Genomic DNA, 17,901 nt, shown 5'->3' with positions numbered 1-17,901 from the left:
TCAGGTACTTACAGTTTCACTTCTACACAGAAAACCCCTATTATTATCTTTAGCTGTCACTTTATACATTGGTTTAGCTCCATAAAAACAGGGAGCATGGGGATAAATTAACGAGGAATTCAGACCAAAGTATTACAGTTCCACTTTATATAGACTACGACTGAATGATTTCAATGTGAAAGCGATGAACTCAAGAGCATAATATGTCCCCTTTAAAGCTCAAAGACAGGAATATGTAGTTTGTTAACAATCTCAAGTTCGCCTTACTTGGAAAGCCTAAAAGTTTGTGAATGTATTTGATAAGCTTATACTGTTTACCCATGACAGGATTTTTCTGTATTAATTTTAGTTAAAAAAAAAAACTACCTTAAACTTTGAAAATAGATCCAATTAGATAAGATTAGATTTACTCTCTGAAGTTTTCTCACAGAGAAGTATTTGATGTTGTGTGTGCCGGAAAACCAAATGTTCAAACATATTAATGGAGGTGCTTCCCAGTCTCTTTCTCTTCCTTCTGTTTCTTTAAATGTTTTGATTTATGACAGCCCTGAGTGCCAAAATAAAATTTTCAGAACACTTTAAAATGCATGCAGTTTTAATGTGCTGAGGCTCTAAAAACCCATTTTCTCCACTGAGTCTGTGTTGTGTTTCTCGGCGTGTTTCAGATCCCGGTTTGCAGATTTCCAACACAACTGTCAGCCCTCCTCTCTTTCTGCCTCTGGCTGTATGCGAGAGAGCAGAGCTATGTGCCTGAAGGCTTATACTGGACTCATAGGTAAGATGGTGAAAAAACAAATTAAAGCATACAAAAGGGGAAAAGGAGAGCGTTTCAGAGAGAAAGAACGACGAAAGCACTATCAGTGCTATGCTTCTAACGTTTACAGTTGGGTCACATATTTTTTATTTTAATGCATAAAATAACAAACAAATCAGTTCCAATAAAACTTCTTTTCTTCAATTTCTTGTAGCTTGGCAAAAGCATGGTGATCATTTTATTTCCTTTTGTTACAAAATACACAAAAAAAAACAGTTAACTATTGAACACCAGAAATCCGGGCGACCAAAACTAGTATTGTTTTTAAGCCGAGACTTTCATTTTTGACATGGTGCATGGTGAAAACGCCTTTCCTTTGATAAAGGAAAATGTTGTTTAAAAAGTGTTAAACTTTTGTTTTTTTAAGGAACCATAATGACTCCCAACTATGTGAGCAACAGCAGCACGGAGGTGTCCCAGTGGTGCACATGTGAAGGCAGTGGGAATGAACTGCAGGGCTGTCAACGCATCCAGCATTTGTTCAGCAACAACTTATGTCTACGTAAGTCAAAAGTATTTTAACATTTGTAGGACAGCACACCTTTAGGGCAGTAAGCTCACAAGTGGTGCCCACTGAGGACATGATGGACTCTTTGTAACACCAGAACATTTTAGATTAAAGTCTGGTTGCTCTGGCTGAAAAACTAAAACTGGGTTATTAATGGGTCTTTCAGCAGGATATTGGCCTGAAACGTGTGGATAACTCAATACAGACATGGTTCATTTAATATAAAATCTAATTCTTTCATGAATAACTTAGTTTCCATACGCAAATAGTTAGGAGAGCTGAAGAAGGGGCCCACACCTTTGGATGATCTAGATCAGATCCAGGGACTTTATACCCTCGGGTAACATCCGCCCTATTAGAGGTCCCGTTTAGACCTGAATTGCTCCATTTAAAATCCTTTATAAAACGTGCCTAAAGTGTTAAATCCACACACAAATCTAGAAATTGTGTGTTTTTTTTTTAAGGTGACTACTAGTCTTTCTCTATTAGGGTAGCTACATCGGGACCCTCTTGTTTGCACCAGAGTCAGACCGTACTTAAAAGAGAGCAGTAAGACAGAAAAGTAACGGGAGGTCTGAGTCTTTTTGAAGATTCATCTCTCTAGACTCACCTCCCTCATGTCTCCCAAACCGCTGTTCATTCATTCATTCTGTTCATTCTCTATCCCTGAGCCTTCGATTTTAGGCCAACTTAACAATTCAGAATAGTAGTTGTGTTGGTAAGCAATTTTTGTCTTCATAAAACACTTATTATACAGGTCGGCCATTAGTGGCTCAGGCTAACCCTCCGTCTGATCTACGAAGTTTCGTTGTATTTACCTTGTATGTATAATGACAAATAAAGCACCTTATCCTTATTTTGTTCCAAATTAAATACACGGTATGTTTAGCATTTCAGTCAAACCCTTAAAACATCAACTAAACACAGATGCACTGCGAGCAAATCAAATAATTAGCATTGGTTGGTATTTTTATGTGTACATCATGTGCAGGTCAATATGATATTCAGTCTGTTGGATGGAGTCACGCCATAGCAGACGCTGACTTCTGACACAGTGCAGAAGATGCTTCAGGTCACAGGGAGACAACAATATCACAATCCAATTTCCTAAAACTATGCAGCCCTGCTCAATATTGTTTGTCTACTGAAATTGAATGAGTTAAAGTGGTCCTTTCTTTGAAGAACAGACTGTTTTTTTCAGAGATTCCAGTTTCAATTTAAACCATCAGACTAAACATACAGCAAAATACAATACTGTCAAAAAAATTTATCACAATTCTCTTTCCTAAAGATAAGTATTTACAAATTATCGACAACGTTTCAGTCAGTCATATTTTATTGTTCAGACACAAGGACTGCTGTTACCAGCTGCTGATAAAAAAAACCTGATATTTAAAGGTTAATATCAACTATATTATTATAATAATGGATTTTAGCCAGTGATCAGGTTTTCAACAACAAGCATAGTTACTGGTGTGGCCCACTGGGAAAAAGAACGACCCTCCTCAGAGAGAGCTTGTGCACAAATGAACGGTGAAAGATCTGTGAGCTCCAACCTTGAGAAATGTTATAAGATAGGGCTACAACTAGCAAAAGATGAATGTAGGTATTGTATTGCAGGTGTGTTAGCAAATGTCAAGAAAAAAATATTTGGTGGGTCTGGGTAGAAACAAAGGAAAGCCATGTGGACAAAGCACCTCATGGTCACTGTTAACTATGGTGGAGGATCATTAATGTTTTGGGCCTGCTTTTCCTCCAAAACCCGTATAAACCACTGTACTAAACATCAATAGGACAGTAAGACCCTACTATAAGAATTAAAACGACTAAAACATTATCTGAGGCAGCGGGTGTAACAGTCTGATCTGATCTTCTCAGTCTGATTATTGTGAACGAGGGCCACTACCGCCACAAATCTTTAAAAAAAAATAGAAAATTTGGGATATCGATGGAAATGTGAAAACAGTGAATAGCAATAAATGCATAATTTATTTTCATTTTGAATGTTTACGATTCAACACAGCAGTTTAGGTTGCCAATTAGCTTTTTATATTTATGCTCTGTGGAAGAAACTTGTCGCTGGCAATCCTTCTTCTGTCACTGCAGTAACAGAGGAGATGTTGTATTACAGCCTTCAAATGTAAGTGTTATCTAAATTAATGGCGAGATGCTGATCTAACTGAGCACTTTCTAATGTGCATTAATACAGAATTCAAATGAGGTGCGCCGTAATTGATGATTGAGAGGGCAAGGCACTGAACCGTAATGTTTTCTTATAAATAAATGAACATCGAGAGGCATTCTCCCTGGTGTTTGGCTGCCTGCCAGAAGTGAATGTGATTTCGAAACTCAGCAGAGTCAATCAGTCTTTTCACCAAATCTGATGAACTGGATGTGGCTCGTGGTTCAGTTGTTGCCAAACCACAATGAGCATCTAGAGTTCTTGCTAAGATGGTCCTGCTAAAATGTAAGGATTCATTGTGTCGCATGCGCTGTTCTAAGAAAAAACTGAAAGAATAAGGGACAGACAGACCGGCAGACAGACAGACAGACAGGCAGGACGGCAAGCAGTTTTAATTAGAAATGAGATTTCACAATGAGGGGCCTCATTAACAATCAGGCTGTATGTGACTTTCATTTAGCGCACAACGCTCACTTTCTGTTCACAATATTGTCCTCCAGAAATAATGTTGAGGCTGAGATTAGTTATGATTGCAAACCAATGCAAAGTGAAGATAGTGAAAGACAATGGAAACTCTGCAGGCCTGTTTTTGCCCGCCAGTTGGCTACGAACGATATTCTGAAGATTGCAGTTGACGGTTTTTCCCCCAAAACGGACATTTGCTCCCATTCTTATATTAATGCCTGTTTGTGAATAATCTTCAATTAATAATCAATTGCTAAACAGCTGAAAAAGTCTACTACGTCCTTTAACCATCTGCAAACGGTTAAACTTGTAGAGCTCATGTTTATAGTGTTTTTCCACTGTAGAGCGGCCATGTATGAACAGTCTGAGCAGCAGACGGTCCTGAGGCAGGGCTCATTATGTTGGTGATTAAACAGTCCATCCATATGTGACCACCTTCACTTTTACATTCAGTTTAACACTTTAAGATATCTCTCATTCCTCTTTCAGCTGAAGTCAAAAAGATAAAAAAAAATGAAGGTATATCTTACTAAAGAAAAAAATTAACAAGTAAACTGATGCTTGATTGATTTAGGATAAAATCTATTTAGAAAATGTGATAGTGGTGCCACAGAGCATTTAAACTGTGTTAATTATTTGTTATTTTTATATCGGTTGAAGAATTATTGACCTCACAGGTTTTTTTTTTAACTCTCACTTCATCCTTATCAGAACTTCAATTGTTTTCCTCCATGGTCACGGCTTATTGATGCTCTGTGAGATCTATGAGTCATTGAGTCCATGAGTCATTTTACAGGTTTAAAGTAGATAAACAACTGCACGTGAACAACTGAGCAGAAGAGCCCTGTTTGTGTTCATGTTGCCTTTGTCATTATTTTCCACGCAATATCCGTTAGACAGTGCAAGACAAATTTATTGGATGCCTAAGATATGTAAAAAACATTGAAATAAATTAATCTTCTATTGCAGTAGCATGAAGTCACAGTAAAAAAAAATACAAATTTAACATTTATTTTGAGTCCATTTATTCAATGGGGAAAAGGCATCTCATATTACAAAAAAAAATGTCCTTTAACATTATGTCTGGTGGTACATGTATTGTTTCTCATAACAATCCCATTAAAATACAGCTAACTCAAATATTTATTTGAATTTATACTTGACTTGTCAAAATTGTTCAGAATGTCGAGTAATAATTAGTTCTTGACTTCCAGCTTCCAGAGGTATAAATATACTGTAACTTCTCTTTCTATGGGTCAATGGTCCCAGGACTTGGCAAGGTCACATATTGATCTTGCCACCCTGAACATTGAATAGGTTGATTCAGAATGGGTTAAAGAAAAAACCTTCCACAGCTCAATGTTAGAGAACCGCAGGAAAAAGCTGCACCAAAGGTTCAACAAGTCTTCATAACAACTATTAGATGCTGTCTATGCACCAACTCGACTCCTGGGAGTGATGCAAAAAACAAAACAAAAAAACAATTTTCTGTCACGCCATTCCAAGCGAGTTTGCTCTGTTGGGACTTTATGTAGAAATATGTGTGCTTTGTTCAGATTCAGCAGCAAACATGTTAAGTACGGTGGAGGATCTCTCTGTGAGCTTGTTCTCTTCCAAAAGTCTCGGGAACCTTGTCAGGGTGGATGGCACCGGGAACTCATTGAAATACCAGGCGATATAAAATCATAAACTGGTGACCTCTGTCGGGAAACTGAAAATGGGTTACATAAGTTTATATTCCAGGATGATCCAAAACAACACAGAAATGGTTCACTAGACACAAAAAAAAAATCTCTGTACCCAGATGGGAATACTTTCAACATTGAGTTAAAGTACCAAAAATAGAGGTTTGGTCCCTCAAATGTTTTATTCAGTGACAGACTATGCTACCAAACAAAAAAAAAAAATGCTATTTTAAGAATTTTTCCAAGGGGTGCCTATAAACATACCACAATACCTAACATTATTAGATTTTTATTTCACGATTTCAATCGATCGAGTTTTGCACTGTAACATGTAGCAGTATGGATGCAGAATGTAAGCGAGGCTTAAACCAAAGACTCATTTATAAACTAACATGTTCAAAACGTAACTTTGATTTATTTACTTATTTAAGAGAGTTGGGAGTTATTGGCCCCGTCTTTGCTGAGAACACGCTGATAATGTTTTAGTGATGATTCAACGATGAATTATGATGTGAAACTAATGAAGATGTCCCCTGCTGATTTTGTTTTTAGGCAACGCCATCAGCTCCATGGGAGTCCCGGCGCCTCCTCCGGTGGAACACACTCCGGTGCCAGTTTCTCAGCCCTCCCCGCGCGTCTTCCAGGAGAGGGTCCGTGTTAGCGTCAACACGCTCCCTGAATTCAACAGTGTGAGTACCCACTCGGTTCCAGTCAGTAGACTCTACATAGAATCCTAACACCTGTGTATCCTCGAGGACAATAGGAGTGAGTCGAAGCCCAGCAGCTCCCTGCATAATCCCAGATTGTTCCTGTTTTAGACTCTCTCCTATCTCCACTTCTCAGTGTGGTTTAGGATTAGCGGTAGGTGTTTGCTGCAATCTTTGAGGTTAGTATCCGTGCGAGCGCGCTCATCTGCTCCATATGTACAGGTGTAATCCTGCATGAGCCTTTATTGCCAATATCTTCTTTCCGTAATGCAGCCTCAGAGGACCCTGGCATGCAGTTTAGGACTTTGCTATTTCCTATGCACACTTCCTTCTACAGTGGGGCAAAAACGTATTTAGTCAGCCACAGATGGTGCAAGTTCTGCTGCTTAGAAAGATGAGAGGGGTCTGTCATTTTCATCATTGGTACATTGCAACCACGAGAGACCAAACGAGGAAAAGAAAATCCAGGAAATCACATTGTAGACTGTAAATACGTCTTTACAGTGATCTTGTGTGGATCCTATGAAATAAATACAATTGCACATGCTTTTTATTCACTGGTTCCATTTATGTCTGACAGTAGGTTTAGTTTGGTTTATGAATTTTACATAATAAAATGCTTCCTGGGCGCTGCACAGTAGCAGCCCACTGCTCCCTAAGGCATGGGTTAAATGCAGAAGACAAATTTTATTGGAATGTGCAAAAAAGTTGCATTGCCAAATAAAGATGATTATAATGTACTACAGAGTTGCTACACATTTTGTATCCAAAAATGTCCGACTTACCCTGGATTCTCAGTCCTTTACATTTATTAAAAAACATTAAATACAGAACTTTATTATGAATTACTCGTATATGTGTCTCCGGTAATCAGGATGTATATGTGGAACCTGCAAAAACAAGAAACGGAAAGAAAGGAAAGCAAGAAGGTAGAAACGGCACAACTAATGGAAGTAGGACACAAGGAGGGAAGGAAGGAAGGACATGTGGGTGGAAAGAAGAGAGGACACAAGGAAGAAAGGAGTGAATTAAACAAGGTAGAGAAGACAAGTCACAAGGAAAGAAAAAAGGAAGGAAACAAGGATTTAAGGATTGAATGAGATTAAACAAAGATAGAAATGAAGGCAGACAATAAGAAGGAAGGAAAGGAAGAAGGAAAGCCACAAAGGAAGAAAAAACAGACAATAATGATGGCAAAGAAAGAAAAAAAGAAAAGACACAAGGAACAAAGATAGAAAGTATCAAGAAAACAAAGAATTAAGCAGAGACAGATGGCTACAAGGAAGGACCCAAAGACGAACTAGTCATAGGAAGTGTGGTGTATAAAGAAGGAATGACACAAGGCAGGAAAGAAAGAGGGACACAAGGACTGACTAGAATTAAGACACAGGGAAGGAAGGACGGAAGAAGTACGTAAAGAAAAGACTGGAGCAAAATAAGTAAGAAGACAATTTAGAGAGGAAGCAAAGAAGGAAAGACACAAGGAATAATTGAAGAGAGGAATGGCAAGATGGATGGCATAATGGAGGATTTAAAGAAGCAAGGAAACAAGGACAAATATTCTAAGAAACGCTTTTGTGATCTTTTAATTTTGTTTTCTCTGGATTATGTACTTCTTTGGTGCTTTTTTTCTTTTTAGCTTCGCTTGTTTTCTTTTGCCCATTGTGTTTACTTTGACTCCCTGTTTTGAGATATTGATACCTGTCCCTAGGTTAAGTTATCAGTTTTGATTTTGTATTCTAGTTGCTCTTGTCTTTTTATGCTATGTTTAAGTATTGTTTGCTTTTGCTCCACTGTTTCCCTTTATTGCTCGTGTTCAGTAATTCTTTATCCTTCCCTCTTCAGTTCAAAATCATGCTTTCTGACAGCTGTTTCACATTCAATGAATCAGTTCACCTGCTCTGTTATTTTAGCCATCACCCTTCCAGGATATAAACCATTAGATCTTCCCAGTTATTTGTTAGTCCTCCTTGTTACACTCCCAGATTCCTTGTGTGACCCGTGACCTCCTATCACGAGAGTTTACTCCTGGACTTGTAATCTCTATGTGCCTTATCAGTTCGTTCCTTGTTGGTTTTTGTTTTCATTTCTATGTTACCCCCAAATTATGACAGTAACAGTACATTGTAGTTTTTATTCTTGTCTATTTCCAAGGTGGTCATAATGCTAAAATATCAGTAAAGATGCTGATTATTGTGTTTTCTCCAACAGAAATAAAAAAAACACTTAAAAAGAACAAAAATGTTGTTTTGGAGAATCTCTGTTCGGCTTATAACGCTCTTGATCAGGTTGATCAGTCTAAGCATATTAGATTTTGAGCAAGAGATGATCAAATGCAATCTGGGTTAATTCTCTTCCTATAGAGTCCTTTACTTCAGAAACGACAGAAAGCTATGAAGCAGACACCAACTTTAGTGTCATCTTTGGCTAATAGTTGCAGCGGTTTGCACAGGGCTTACAAATTGTTCAACTTGACAGCACTTCACAGGTCATCATTTAAACAAGATACAATGTGTCATTTTAATATTCTCCAAAGATCTTTTTATTGCTCTACTTCTGTAAATTAGAGGCTGGTTTTGGTCTTTTGCCAAATCCCAGTCTGTGACCATCTTCCTGACTTTGACCACTGCTCCATTCTGTACTGTAATTCCATGGATCACACAAGAATGCTATTCTTAGCACATTTCATATTGTCAGCAATGCCATAATACCAACGGACGCTTAGATCTGTGGTTTTATTTTCCGCGCAGTTGGAGTTGTTCCTACACAGTCCTCGTAATGAGTAAATAAGAGCGCAGGCAGCATTCTGTCAAGGTTCGTATTTGGGATGGGACGCATCCAATGCATGATAACTCAGAGATTTTAAGGATAGAGTTATGCCAGCCCATGTAGGCACGAAGCCCCTGTGGAGGACCCTCGCAGTTGCTGCCGTGATAGCCGACAACAATGGCCGTCTTATGGCTGCAGCTTCAATGGAATATTTTATCAGGGAGACCCTGACCTCATTCTCTGTGGATTTCTTCATGTTCAGCAGCCTGTTTCTTCTCAGTGCTATTCGTGCTTGTTCATGCCCCGGAGCAGTTGCAGAACTTTGTACACATTTCTATTCCCAAAATTTTATGGTTTCTGTTCTAAATTGATGTGATTGTGGGTAACCAGTTTGAAACAAAGCAAATCTTGATCACAAGTTGTTTATCAGCGTCATCAATCAATCAAAAAAATCCAAATTGGCAAGGATTTCAGCTTTGTCTCTAAATAGTTGGAGACAGGTAAAAGTTCCTGATCCTAATGTGCATAGATATTGATACAAACATTAATCAGTCATAATATTACCACTGCCGACAAGTCCGGCGAATAACACTGATAGTCTCTTCATCATAGAGCCTGTTGTTGGATTTTATGAACCTGCCACACATTATATCCTGAGAATTGATGTATTAGAACCAGGAAAGGTGTAAGAATTGGAGTAAATTTGCCAAGAGCTAATTTGTGATGGGGTTGTGCAAATAGGTCTTTTTTTACCATAGAATGAAACGGGTTTGTCAGACCAGTCTCCTTATTCCAATTAACTTCTGAATCCTGGATAAAATGTCATGGAGACCTGAGAACAGATCTTTAGAAAATATTTCCCATCATGCGCAAGAACAGTCCATGTTGCGAGTTGGGTGAGTGCATGAAAAGGCACACAGTTCTTAATAGCAAGATTTGACATTAGTGTAAATGTCTGTTTCTGGACCTTAGAACAATGGAAAAAAATGTGATAAAACACATTTCTGTTTACATCATGTGGATATCCAGGTGTGTGTGCATCACTTATGCAACAAATGGCATCGAGACACACCAAGAAAAAAGATAGGGTGGACGCTTTGGTGGAATAGTCTGTTAGGAAACCTTGGTTCCTGACATGAATTGACTTGTAGCAGCCCTTAAAGCATTGCTGAAAATCTTTTCATGGCAGCGATAATCCCTAATGGTCGTGGCCTCTTTCAGCGGGCTCGTGCTGAAAATAAAAAAGGATTCAGGAATGGTTTTAGTAGCACAATAAGAAGTGTTTGGTTTTGGCCTCCAAATTCCTGAAATCTCAATCCAGTCCAGCATCTGCGGGCTGTGCTGGACAAAATAGTCTGATTCAGGGAACCCACATTATAAATTGTAGGATTTTAAGGATCTACTGCTAACATCATGCTACCATACCAACACACTATTAAGCCAGTGGTCATAAATCTATATTTGATCTATGCATTTTTCCAATAAATAATCTTGCATGTGAAAATAACAAACACTGCATTTTAAAGGTGTGTTTACTATGAAGACGTGTTTCCTTGAGATATTATGTGTAGTAAACTCTTTGTTGTGTAGACCGTCTCTTCCTGACCTTCCCTCCATGTTCCATTGCTCTTATTAATTATAGCAATCACTCTTCCTCTCCTTCACAGATGGAGGACAGCGACCAAGAGGAGGAGCAAGAAGCGGGAGCAAACGAGGAGTTCAACGTCATCCCACCGTATTCTGAGAAGGACTCCGACACCGAATCCGGTGCCAGAGGGAGTCAGCGAGGGGAAGCTAGCCAAGCAGAGCTCGCTCTGCCGCTACTGCTGCTGCTGCCAGCTCTCTTTCTGAACTGGGAATGTTGGAACGGCTGAAGCCTCCACTTTTCCTTCCGCTTAGAGTTTACGGTCGCTACCAGTGTCGAATCCATCGCAGCGCTCACTGTGAACCACAGTCAACGGTTACAGAAAAGACATGTAAATGCCTCCAGAAAAGTTTGTCTTCTAGACTGTAAAATATCCCAACTTGTTTCCCCACCCCCTCACCCCATCATGAGCCTTTCTAGCACTTCAAGAAGTTATGACTCATCTTTCAATATATTTGCTTTAGTGTCCTTTTCTGAAAGGGAGGGAACAACGTGGGGCAGTATAGCATGGGTGAATAGCGAAAGAGCTGCCTGGACAAAAGCTATATGTAGAGAACTGCCTCCCTCTTAAAGTAAAAAGTAAATGTATCGTACTTCACTAAGAAGCATATCACCCAAGGCTACATCCGCCACATGCTCTCCGGAAAACCAGACCCAGTCTACTCGGCTGGAGCACAGCTTCTGATTTCTATTTCATAACTCATGTGGCACTCATTTCTCTGCTGTCCCTTTGGCTCTTACTCACCTCGTGAATTACGCCTTCATAACAAGCTAGTAAAAAAAAAAAAAAGGAATAGCCACATTGAAACCACTTTGTAAAAACTAAAAAAAACGAACCTCTTTAAATTTGCTTTATGTGACAAAACTGGGATGAGCTTCAAAACGTTACGCTTTAGTCTGCTTATTTTTCACCCCACGCACCAAAAAGCATGAAAAAAAGTCACTTTGCTCTTCTTCTTTTTTTTTTTTTTTGGTTAACGCACCGATTAGTATTATTCCTCCTGCACCGAGTGGCTCAGAACTCAACCGTGGGCAAAAGTAATGAGATCAAATTCCATTGTAGAAACGGTGTGGGGAGAAAAGCAACACAAGCAATTACTGCACAATTCAAATTGCTCGCCTGCTGGGGAGGGGGGGGGGGGGGGGTAGGGGGGGGGTCTGGAGTAAGACTCACGGGAGAAAAAAGCCAATTTGCTGCTGTCATAGCCTCTCACTTTTTATCCTTAGGAGATCTGGTTTTAGTACTCCTTCCCCAACATGTACTTTAGATGTTTTGAAAGCAAAATGAAGTGATAGGGATGGACACAGGAGGCTGAAAAGCCCGCCGGCTGCTCTCATCACAGGGCAGCACATTTAGCCATTCTCTCTGCCTGAAATATCTTTTGCTGATGTTAATGGTTTTTCCTCTTATGGCTCATTTTCCTGTGAAATTAGGGAGCTGTGGGGATGGAGGTAAAGAGAAGATTTTGCAGCGTGATAAACCTAACTAATCTCAAGAGGAGTTTGTGAGAAACAACCGATCCAAGTTCGGTTAAAGGTTTTTTTTTTTTTTTTAGTGTGTGTTTGAAGTCACTATATGCAACGGTTGAACTGAAATTCATCTCTGAGATCTTACAAACGAGGGAAAGACTGAAACAAACGCACAATGTCTGGTCTTGTTTACTTGACAGTTTATTAAAATGAAGACTAAACTTTGGATGCAAACAGAGGAAGACAGAAGCTGGAAGCCCACAAGCAGTGCTCCTCTAAATCCAGTTTTATCTTCCTTCAGATTCTCTAGAAGTCAACATTCAACTTTAATTGGATTTTGTGTGTTTAGTACATGTCTTGACTGTTGCTTGCTTTAGGGCAGAGTGACATCATGCTGTTATTTGACCACATCCTTGCTGAGAAAGGCTAAGAAGTGGATGGAGAACTCTGGTTTGCAGAGCTCCTGAACCCGAACTTGGACAGAACAAAACTCTAATAAAATATTATATATTTCAAGTGAGAGTTAAATATGGTAAAGAAACTACACCCATCATGTAATACTTTATTATAGACCAGATTGCAAAACTGGTGTAGGCTTAAGGCCCTCAAACCTTCTTACTAGTCACTAAACTGGACTTCTTTTGGATTATTACAGATGTGTTATATCAATTTCAATTCTCAAAATACATTTTCTTGGTTAACTACTAAAGATGTTCAAGTCATGACGTTTAGGGCCGGATACCCAAGCTAAGTAAATTAGGAGCCACCAAGTCCTAATCTGATACTATGTGAAAGTTCAAATCAACATTGAGCATAGATTTGGAAACTCTGTAACCTGTCACATTACAAACTAAATGTTACATACACTACTTTCGTATGTTTATTGTAGTCTGCTTAACCCACTCTACGGGGATGTTTAGGATCGTTCAGTTGTTTTTCCTTGATAGCAACAGATATTTTGTCCCAATTGAAGTTTCTGCTCCAACACCGTTAGGCTCAGTTTAACTATTATGGTCACCTCAAACCCATCGTTTTATCGACTGATTCTAAACATATGACTCTGCACACAGTTACAGTCTTCAATAAACATGGTTTGCTCCTTCTACTTTCAAAGACTAGTTTGCCAGCTACTCTTTACCTCTCACTGGTGATATCACAGAACAGATGCATCACACTAACAGGGAGCTGCACGATATTATTTAATTGCTGAACATTGCAATATTGATATCAATTACAATTAACCCACAATTTCTGGACTCCTTTCTTCTTTTTTTTTACAATTGTGCTATACACCCACCACTCTCCATGGCCTTTAGCAACTCAGTCATTAAAGACATATTGCATATCTGGTGTGGACATCAAGGATGATTACAATCTATCTGACTGGCCAAATGTATTCTCTATAAATTAAATATTATTTCCACCAAATATTGCATCCCAGCAGTCCTTTGGGATTACACTATTGTAATAATGTGACGATGACTGCAGTTCCACATATCATACAGCTCTACTTGTTGTGCGGCTGATATTGTAGCATACACACACAGATCTCCAGGTAAGACAGAAATTAGTTGGACATTGCGAAAACGTTCCTGTCATTAGCGTCACACTTGAATACGGCACGCATCATTGAACGTATTAAAAATGTATCATTCACGATACTACATACATTGTATTTCTTTTAATTCATCTTATTTATTGAGGGTTGAGTGCCTGATAAATTACCTTTAAGAGATCCTTAGATAAATTTAATGAGTTGGTGACATAATAGCAACAGTGTAATAAATAACGGGAATTCCACACCCTTCATCCCCATACATACACACTATACAAAAGGTTGCTAGATTAAAAGCAACACACATACTCCAAATGTGTGACTGGACTTGATGTTTCACAAAATGTGCTTTATTTCTTTACATGTAGAGACACATAACGCTTGCTTTCATAAGTTAACATGCATGGCAGCCTAGGTTAACGGCGTAGGTTAAACCAAAAAAAAAAAGTAAAAAACAAAGCAACTGGACTTTTTTACGTAGTTGAAGATGTTTCGCTTCCTCTCCCGGAAGCTTTCTCAATTCAAAAAGTCTGGAGTAATGTGGAGTAACAAGCTTTATATCATTGCCAAACAAAGGCCTTGCAATGGCTTAGATAACATGCAAATTCAATGTAAATTCACCTCTGATGACTGAGAATCTTCACCGGCGTAGGTTAAAGGGTGAATTTTTTTTTTTAAGGATTGTAAGGAAAAAGCAGATTTGTTATACCAACCAACAATATGCACTGCCTAGAATACAGTTTTGCAAGCCTAGCGTATGCAAATAAGCAGTGATTTTAAAAAAAATTGTGTTTGCGTGCTGGGATCTTGCTAACACAAGGGTTGATTTAACATCACAGAAAGAGCTGCAGCAAAGGTTATCGAGAGATGAGCTCTGGGTCTTAACTACTGATCATTTAAAATGCCTGGATTTGGATCCCCATTGGACACTTGAGGTTGGATCAGGACACCGCTCTAAATAGAGCACATTTTAGGAGCATCTGCTTTTAGGTAACCCTTGGAAATCCAACAGAAGAGTTTTCATTTTGCACAGAGAAAAGCACTGACTAAACATGATCTCGTGACATAGACGAATGGAAAGGTGCAGCGGGAAATACTGTCTCTTTTATTGTGAACGTCAATGTAAACCTTGAAAAACACTCATGCTTTTATGCAAACCTCTGATTTATTAAATGAGAAAATGACCTACACACAGTTTTGTGAGCCATGCACATGAAAATAGGCAGTCATTTAAAAAAATAGACATTATAACAACAATAGAGAGAAGTATTTAAGTGTGTTCAGGGACTCCAGTAGTGATCATTTGGAATCCCTGACTCCGAATGACTCCAAAAATGACAATGAAATCAGAATCTGAAACTCTTAGGAGCATAAAAAAAGAAGTCCAGCGGCTTTTAACTTAAACAAATGTCATGAGCCTCAGGAAACTGTGTCCCATTTGCTTTGGCCTTATCAACTGATTAAGAGCATACATATATTTTGTCAGTATATTAGCTTCATTTATATTTGTAAACAATGTAAAGTAAATGTTGTTGTCAAACATCTGTCTTATTAGTTGGGGGCTTTCGAAGAAGAAAAACTCATTTTACATTTGTAAAATCGAAACCTTACAAGAACTATGTAAATACTTCCCAAATTATATGGTCTGTAGTTTATATCATAAGAGTGGTAAGCCTATGTACAGCACTGTTTCACACGCTAACTCTATTGTAAAACATATCAAACATAGCAGACATTTCTGTGTATTTCCTGTAATGTTGTGCCATAGGAAAAAAAAGTATGTCAATTTGTTTACAGAATAAAAGTCTCATTAAAGTTGTTCTTGTCTAAAAGGTCCAATGCTTCTGACTGAAACAAACCTCACCGTTTAAGAATACGGGGCATTTAATTGTGTACATTCTTACTTTAGGGTTATAACTGGGAGTGGCACCGGTGCCATACAGTATATGGCTGAAAATATTTACGATAATAAAAATAATCATTTGTATTTGAGGTCCGTAGAGAGCTTCCACAAGCATTTATGAAACAATGTGTCAATAGGCAGCAGGGTAAATGCACGCCTATACCTCGAAAATCCGTAAAACTAAATATTCAAAGTTTAACTGTCAGTGGGTTTACAACAAAGCAATTGGGAATGAAAGTAGCTCAGCCATAGAGTGCTAAGCCACATAAAGTAACAGAGTAGGGACGCTTATAGACACATAGTGGGCAGATGTCACCAACTTTCTGCAGAGTCAACAGCTACTGACCTCAACACTTCATGAGGCCTTAGATTGTCTTAAGAACGGTGGATAGAGAGTTTCATTGAATGGGTTTCCCTGGATGAGAAGCTGGGTCCCAGCCTTACATCACTAAGTACATTGCAAAGCGTTTGACGTATTGGTGCAGAATGTGCTTTTGTTTCACTCTAGAGAAGTGCAGACGTGTTCTCTGGAATGACGAGTCCTACCTCTCTGACAATCTATTGGAACAGTCTGGGTTCAACATTTGCCAGACTACGCTGTGTTGTGTGTTAGGTTTGGTGCAAAGGGGACTGTGATGTGGGGCTGTTCTCCCAGGAGCTGGGCTCAACTCATTTGTTTAAAGGAAAGGAACTCATGGTGCCTCAGTCTACCAAAAAAATCTTCGACAATTTCATCCTTCCAACTTTGTGGGAACTCATTGTTCATGAACTCATTGTTCATGAACTCATTGTTCATGAACTCATTGTTCATGAAGACGTGGATGGGGGTGACGTGAGGTGAGGTGGGAGAGGGGTGGGGTTGTAGTGTGGAACAAACCTGACTCACGTTCTCTGAGTCCTAACCTCAACCTAATAGAACAACTTTGGAATAAATGAAGTAGAGACTGCAAGCCAAGCCATTACATCCAACATCAACCTTACTCCCTAAACCTGGTGGAATGTCTTTCTTGAAGAGTTGAAGGTGTTAAGTCTGCAGAGGGTGTGCTGACTTCGGATTAATCCCATATGGGTTTAATATCACTCACAGTCAGATAATCAAAGACTTTTGGCAATATAGTGTATTTAAACTCTTATTTTAGCAAAGACCGCTAGGTTAATTGGTCAAGAATTTAAATGTGTCTTTACAAATGCTCAGTCCTTAATTTCCTTTGATTTAAAGTGGCGATTCAATGGGATTCAGTGGGAAAATTTTTCATTTTCCCACTGACTCATTAGTATATGATGCCAGAACTACATTGTTATTTGCCAATGGTGCTCAGTAACATTTGGGTTTGATTCCACCTTCCTTCTATGTGTTGATGTGCCCCTGGGCAATGCATTTAACCCCATGTTGCCTACTATCAACCTACCGGTGTATGAGTGTGTGCATGTTTTGAGTACAATTGGGGTAATGAGGTTGTATTGTAAAACACCGTCAGTGGTCCATATGACTAAAGTGCTGCATACATTCAGTCCACTTACCATTTTCACCGACTGAGCTGATTACAGGGTCTTGAGGATTTTACATGCAGATACACTTTTCTTTAGAATGGTTTGTGATCAAAATCAAATACATAAAGGCAGTAATAGATTCTGGCATCCGCCTGCACTATGATTACTGAAAGTGCAGCTTGAGGGCTCTTGGGCTTTGTTTATATGCTCAAACTCAGCTGACTGCCTGTAAACTAAAGTTGTTCTTTAGTATTCCCCGAAGAAAAGAAAAAAAAAATTCCTCTTCATTTTACCGATTGTATTCATGAGCCGAGCTACTGAGGTCTCAGGAGGTTTTGCATGTTTTTTTTACCCAGCTGTTGTAAAATTATTAGAATCATCGCTGCTTGAAGTTTTACGATCAATAAAACCTTTTATTGGTTGTAGACAGCAGTCATTTTAATCTTCTGATGAATTAACACAGGAGAGCAGAAACAACACAGTACAGTTTTAAATAGTTTATGGGAAAGAAAGAAAAAAAAGATGGTTTGCTTATTCATTAGCTTTCCTGAATATGTTCAAATGTTCACGTTCAAATGTTTCATTTGAACGTGTGCAAAATGTAACTAAATGTGTGGCTTTCACACATTTCCATTTCCATTCAGATCCTTGTTTTTAAGTGATTTTTTTTCATGTTCTCACATATGGTCATATGGTACTACAACACC

General features: G+C 38.8%; 1 protein-coding gene across 1 annotated transcript in view; it reads left to right on the top strand.

Moving 5' to 3' along the window:
* The window catches only part of LOC105919893 (GDNF family receptor alpha 3), a 41,078-nt gene extending 29,513 nt beyond the window's left edge, over positions 1 to 11,565 (top strand). The window contains exons 6-9 of the mRNA XM_036143181.1: positions 666 to 775; positions 1,182 to 1,316; positions 6,207 to 6,343; positions 10,798 to 11,565. Of these exons, the coding sequence (XP_035999074.1) occupies positions 666 to 775; positions 1,182 to 1,316; positions 6,207 to 6,343; positions 10,798 to 11,004 (589 nt within the window). The 3' untranslated portion in view covers positions 11,005 to 11,565. The remainder of the gene's footprint in view (positions 1 to 665; positions 776 to 1,181; positions 1,317 to 6,206; positions 6,344 to 10,797) is intronic.
* The last annotated feature ends 6,336 nt before the right edge of the window (positions 11,566 to 17,901 follow it).

This window comes from Fundulus heteroclitus, chromosome 11 (assembly GCF_011125445.2).
Source record: "Fundulus heteroclitus isolate FHET01 chromosome 11, MU-UCD_Fhet_4.1, whole genome shotgun sequence".
Lineage (NCBI taxonomy): Eukaryota > Metazoa > Chordata > Actinopteri > Cyprinodontiformes > Fundulidae > Fundulus > Fundulus heteroclitus.
Note: the sequence above shows the minus strand (reverse complement) of the source record. Positions and strands in the feature narration are given on the sequence as shown.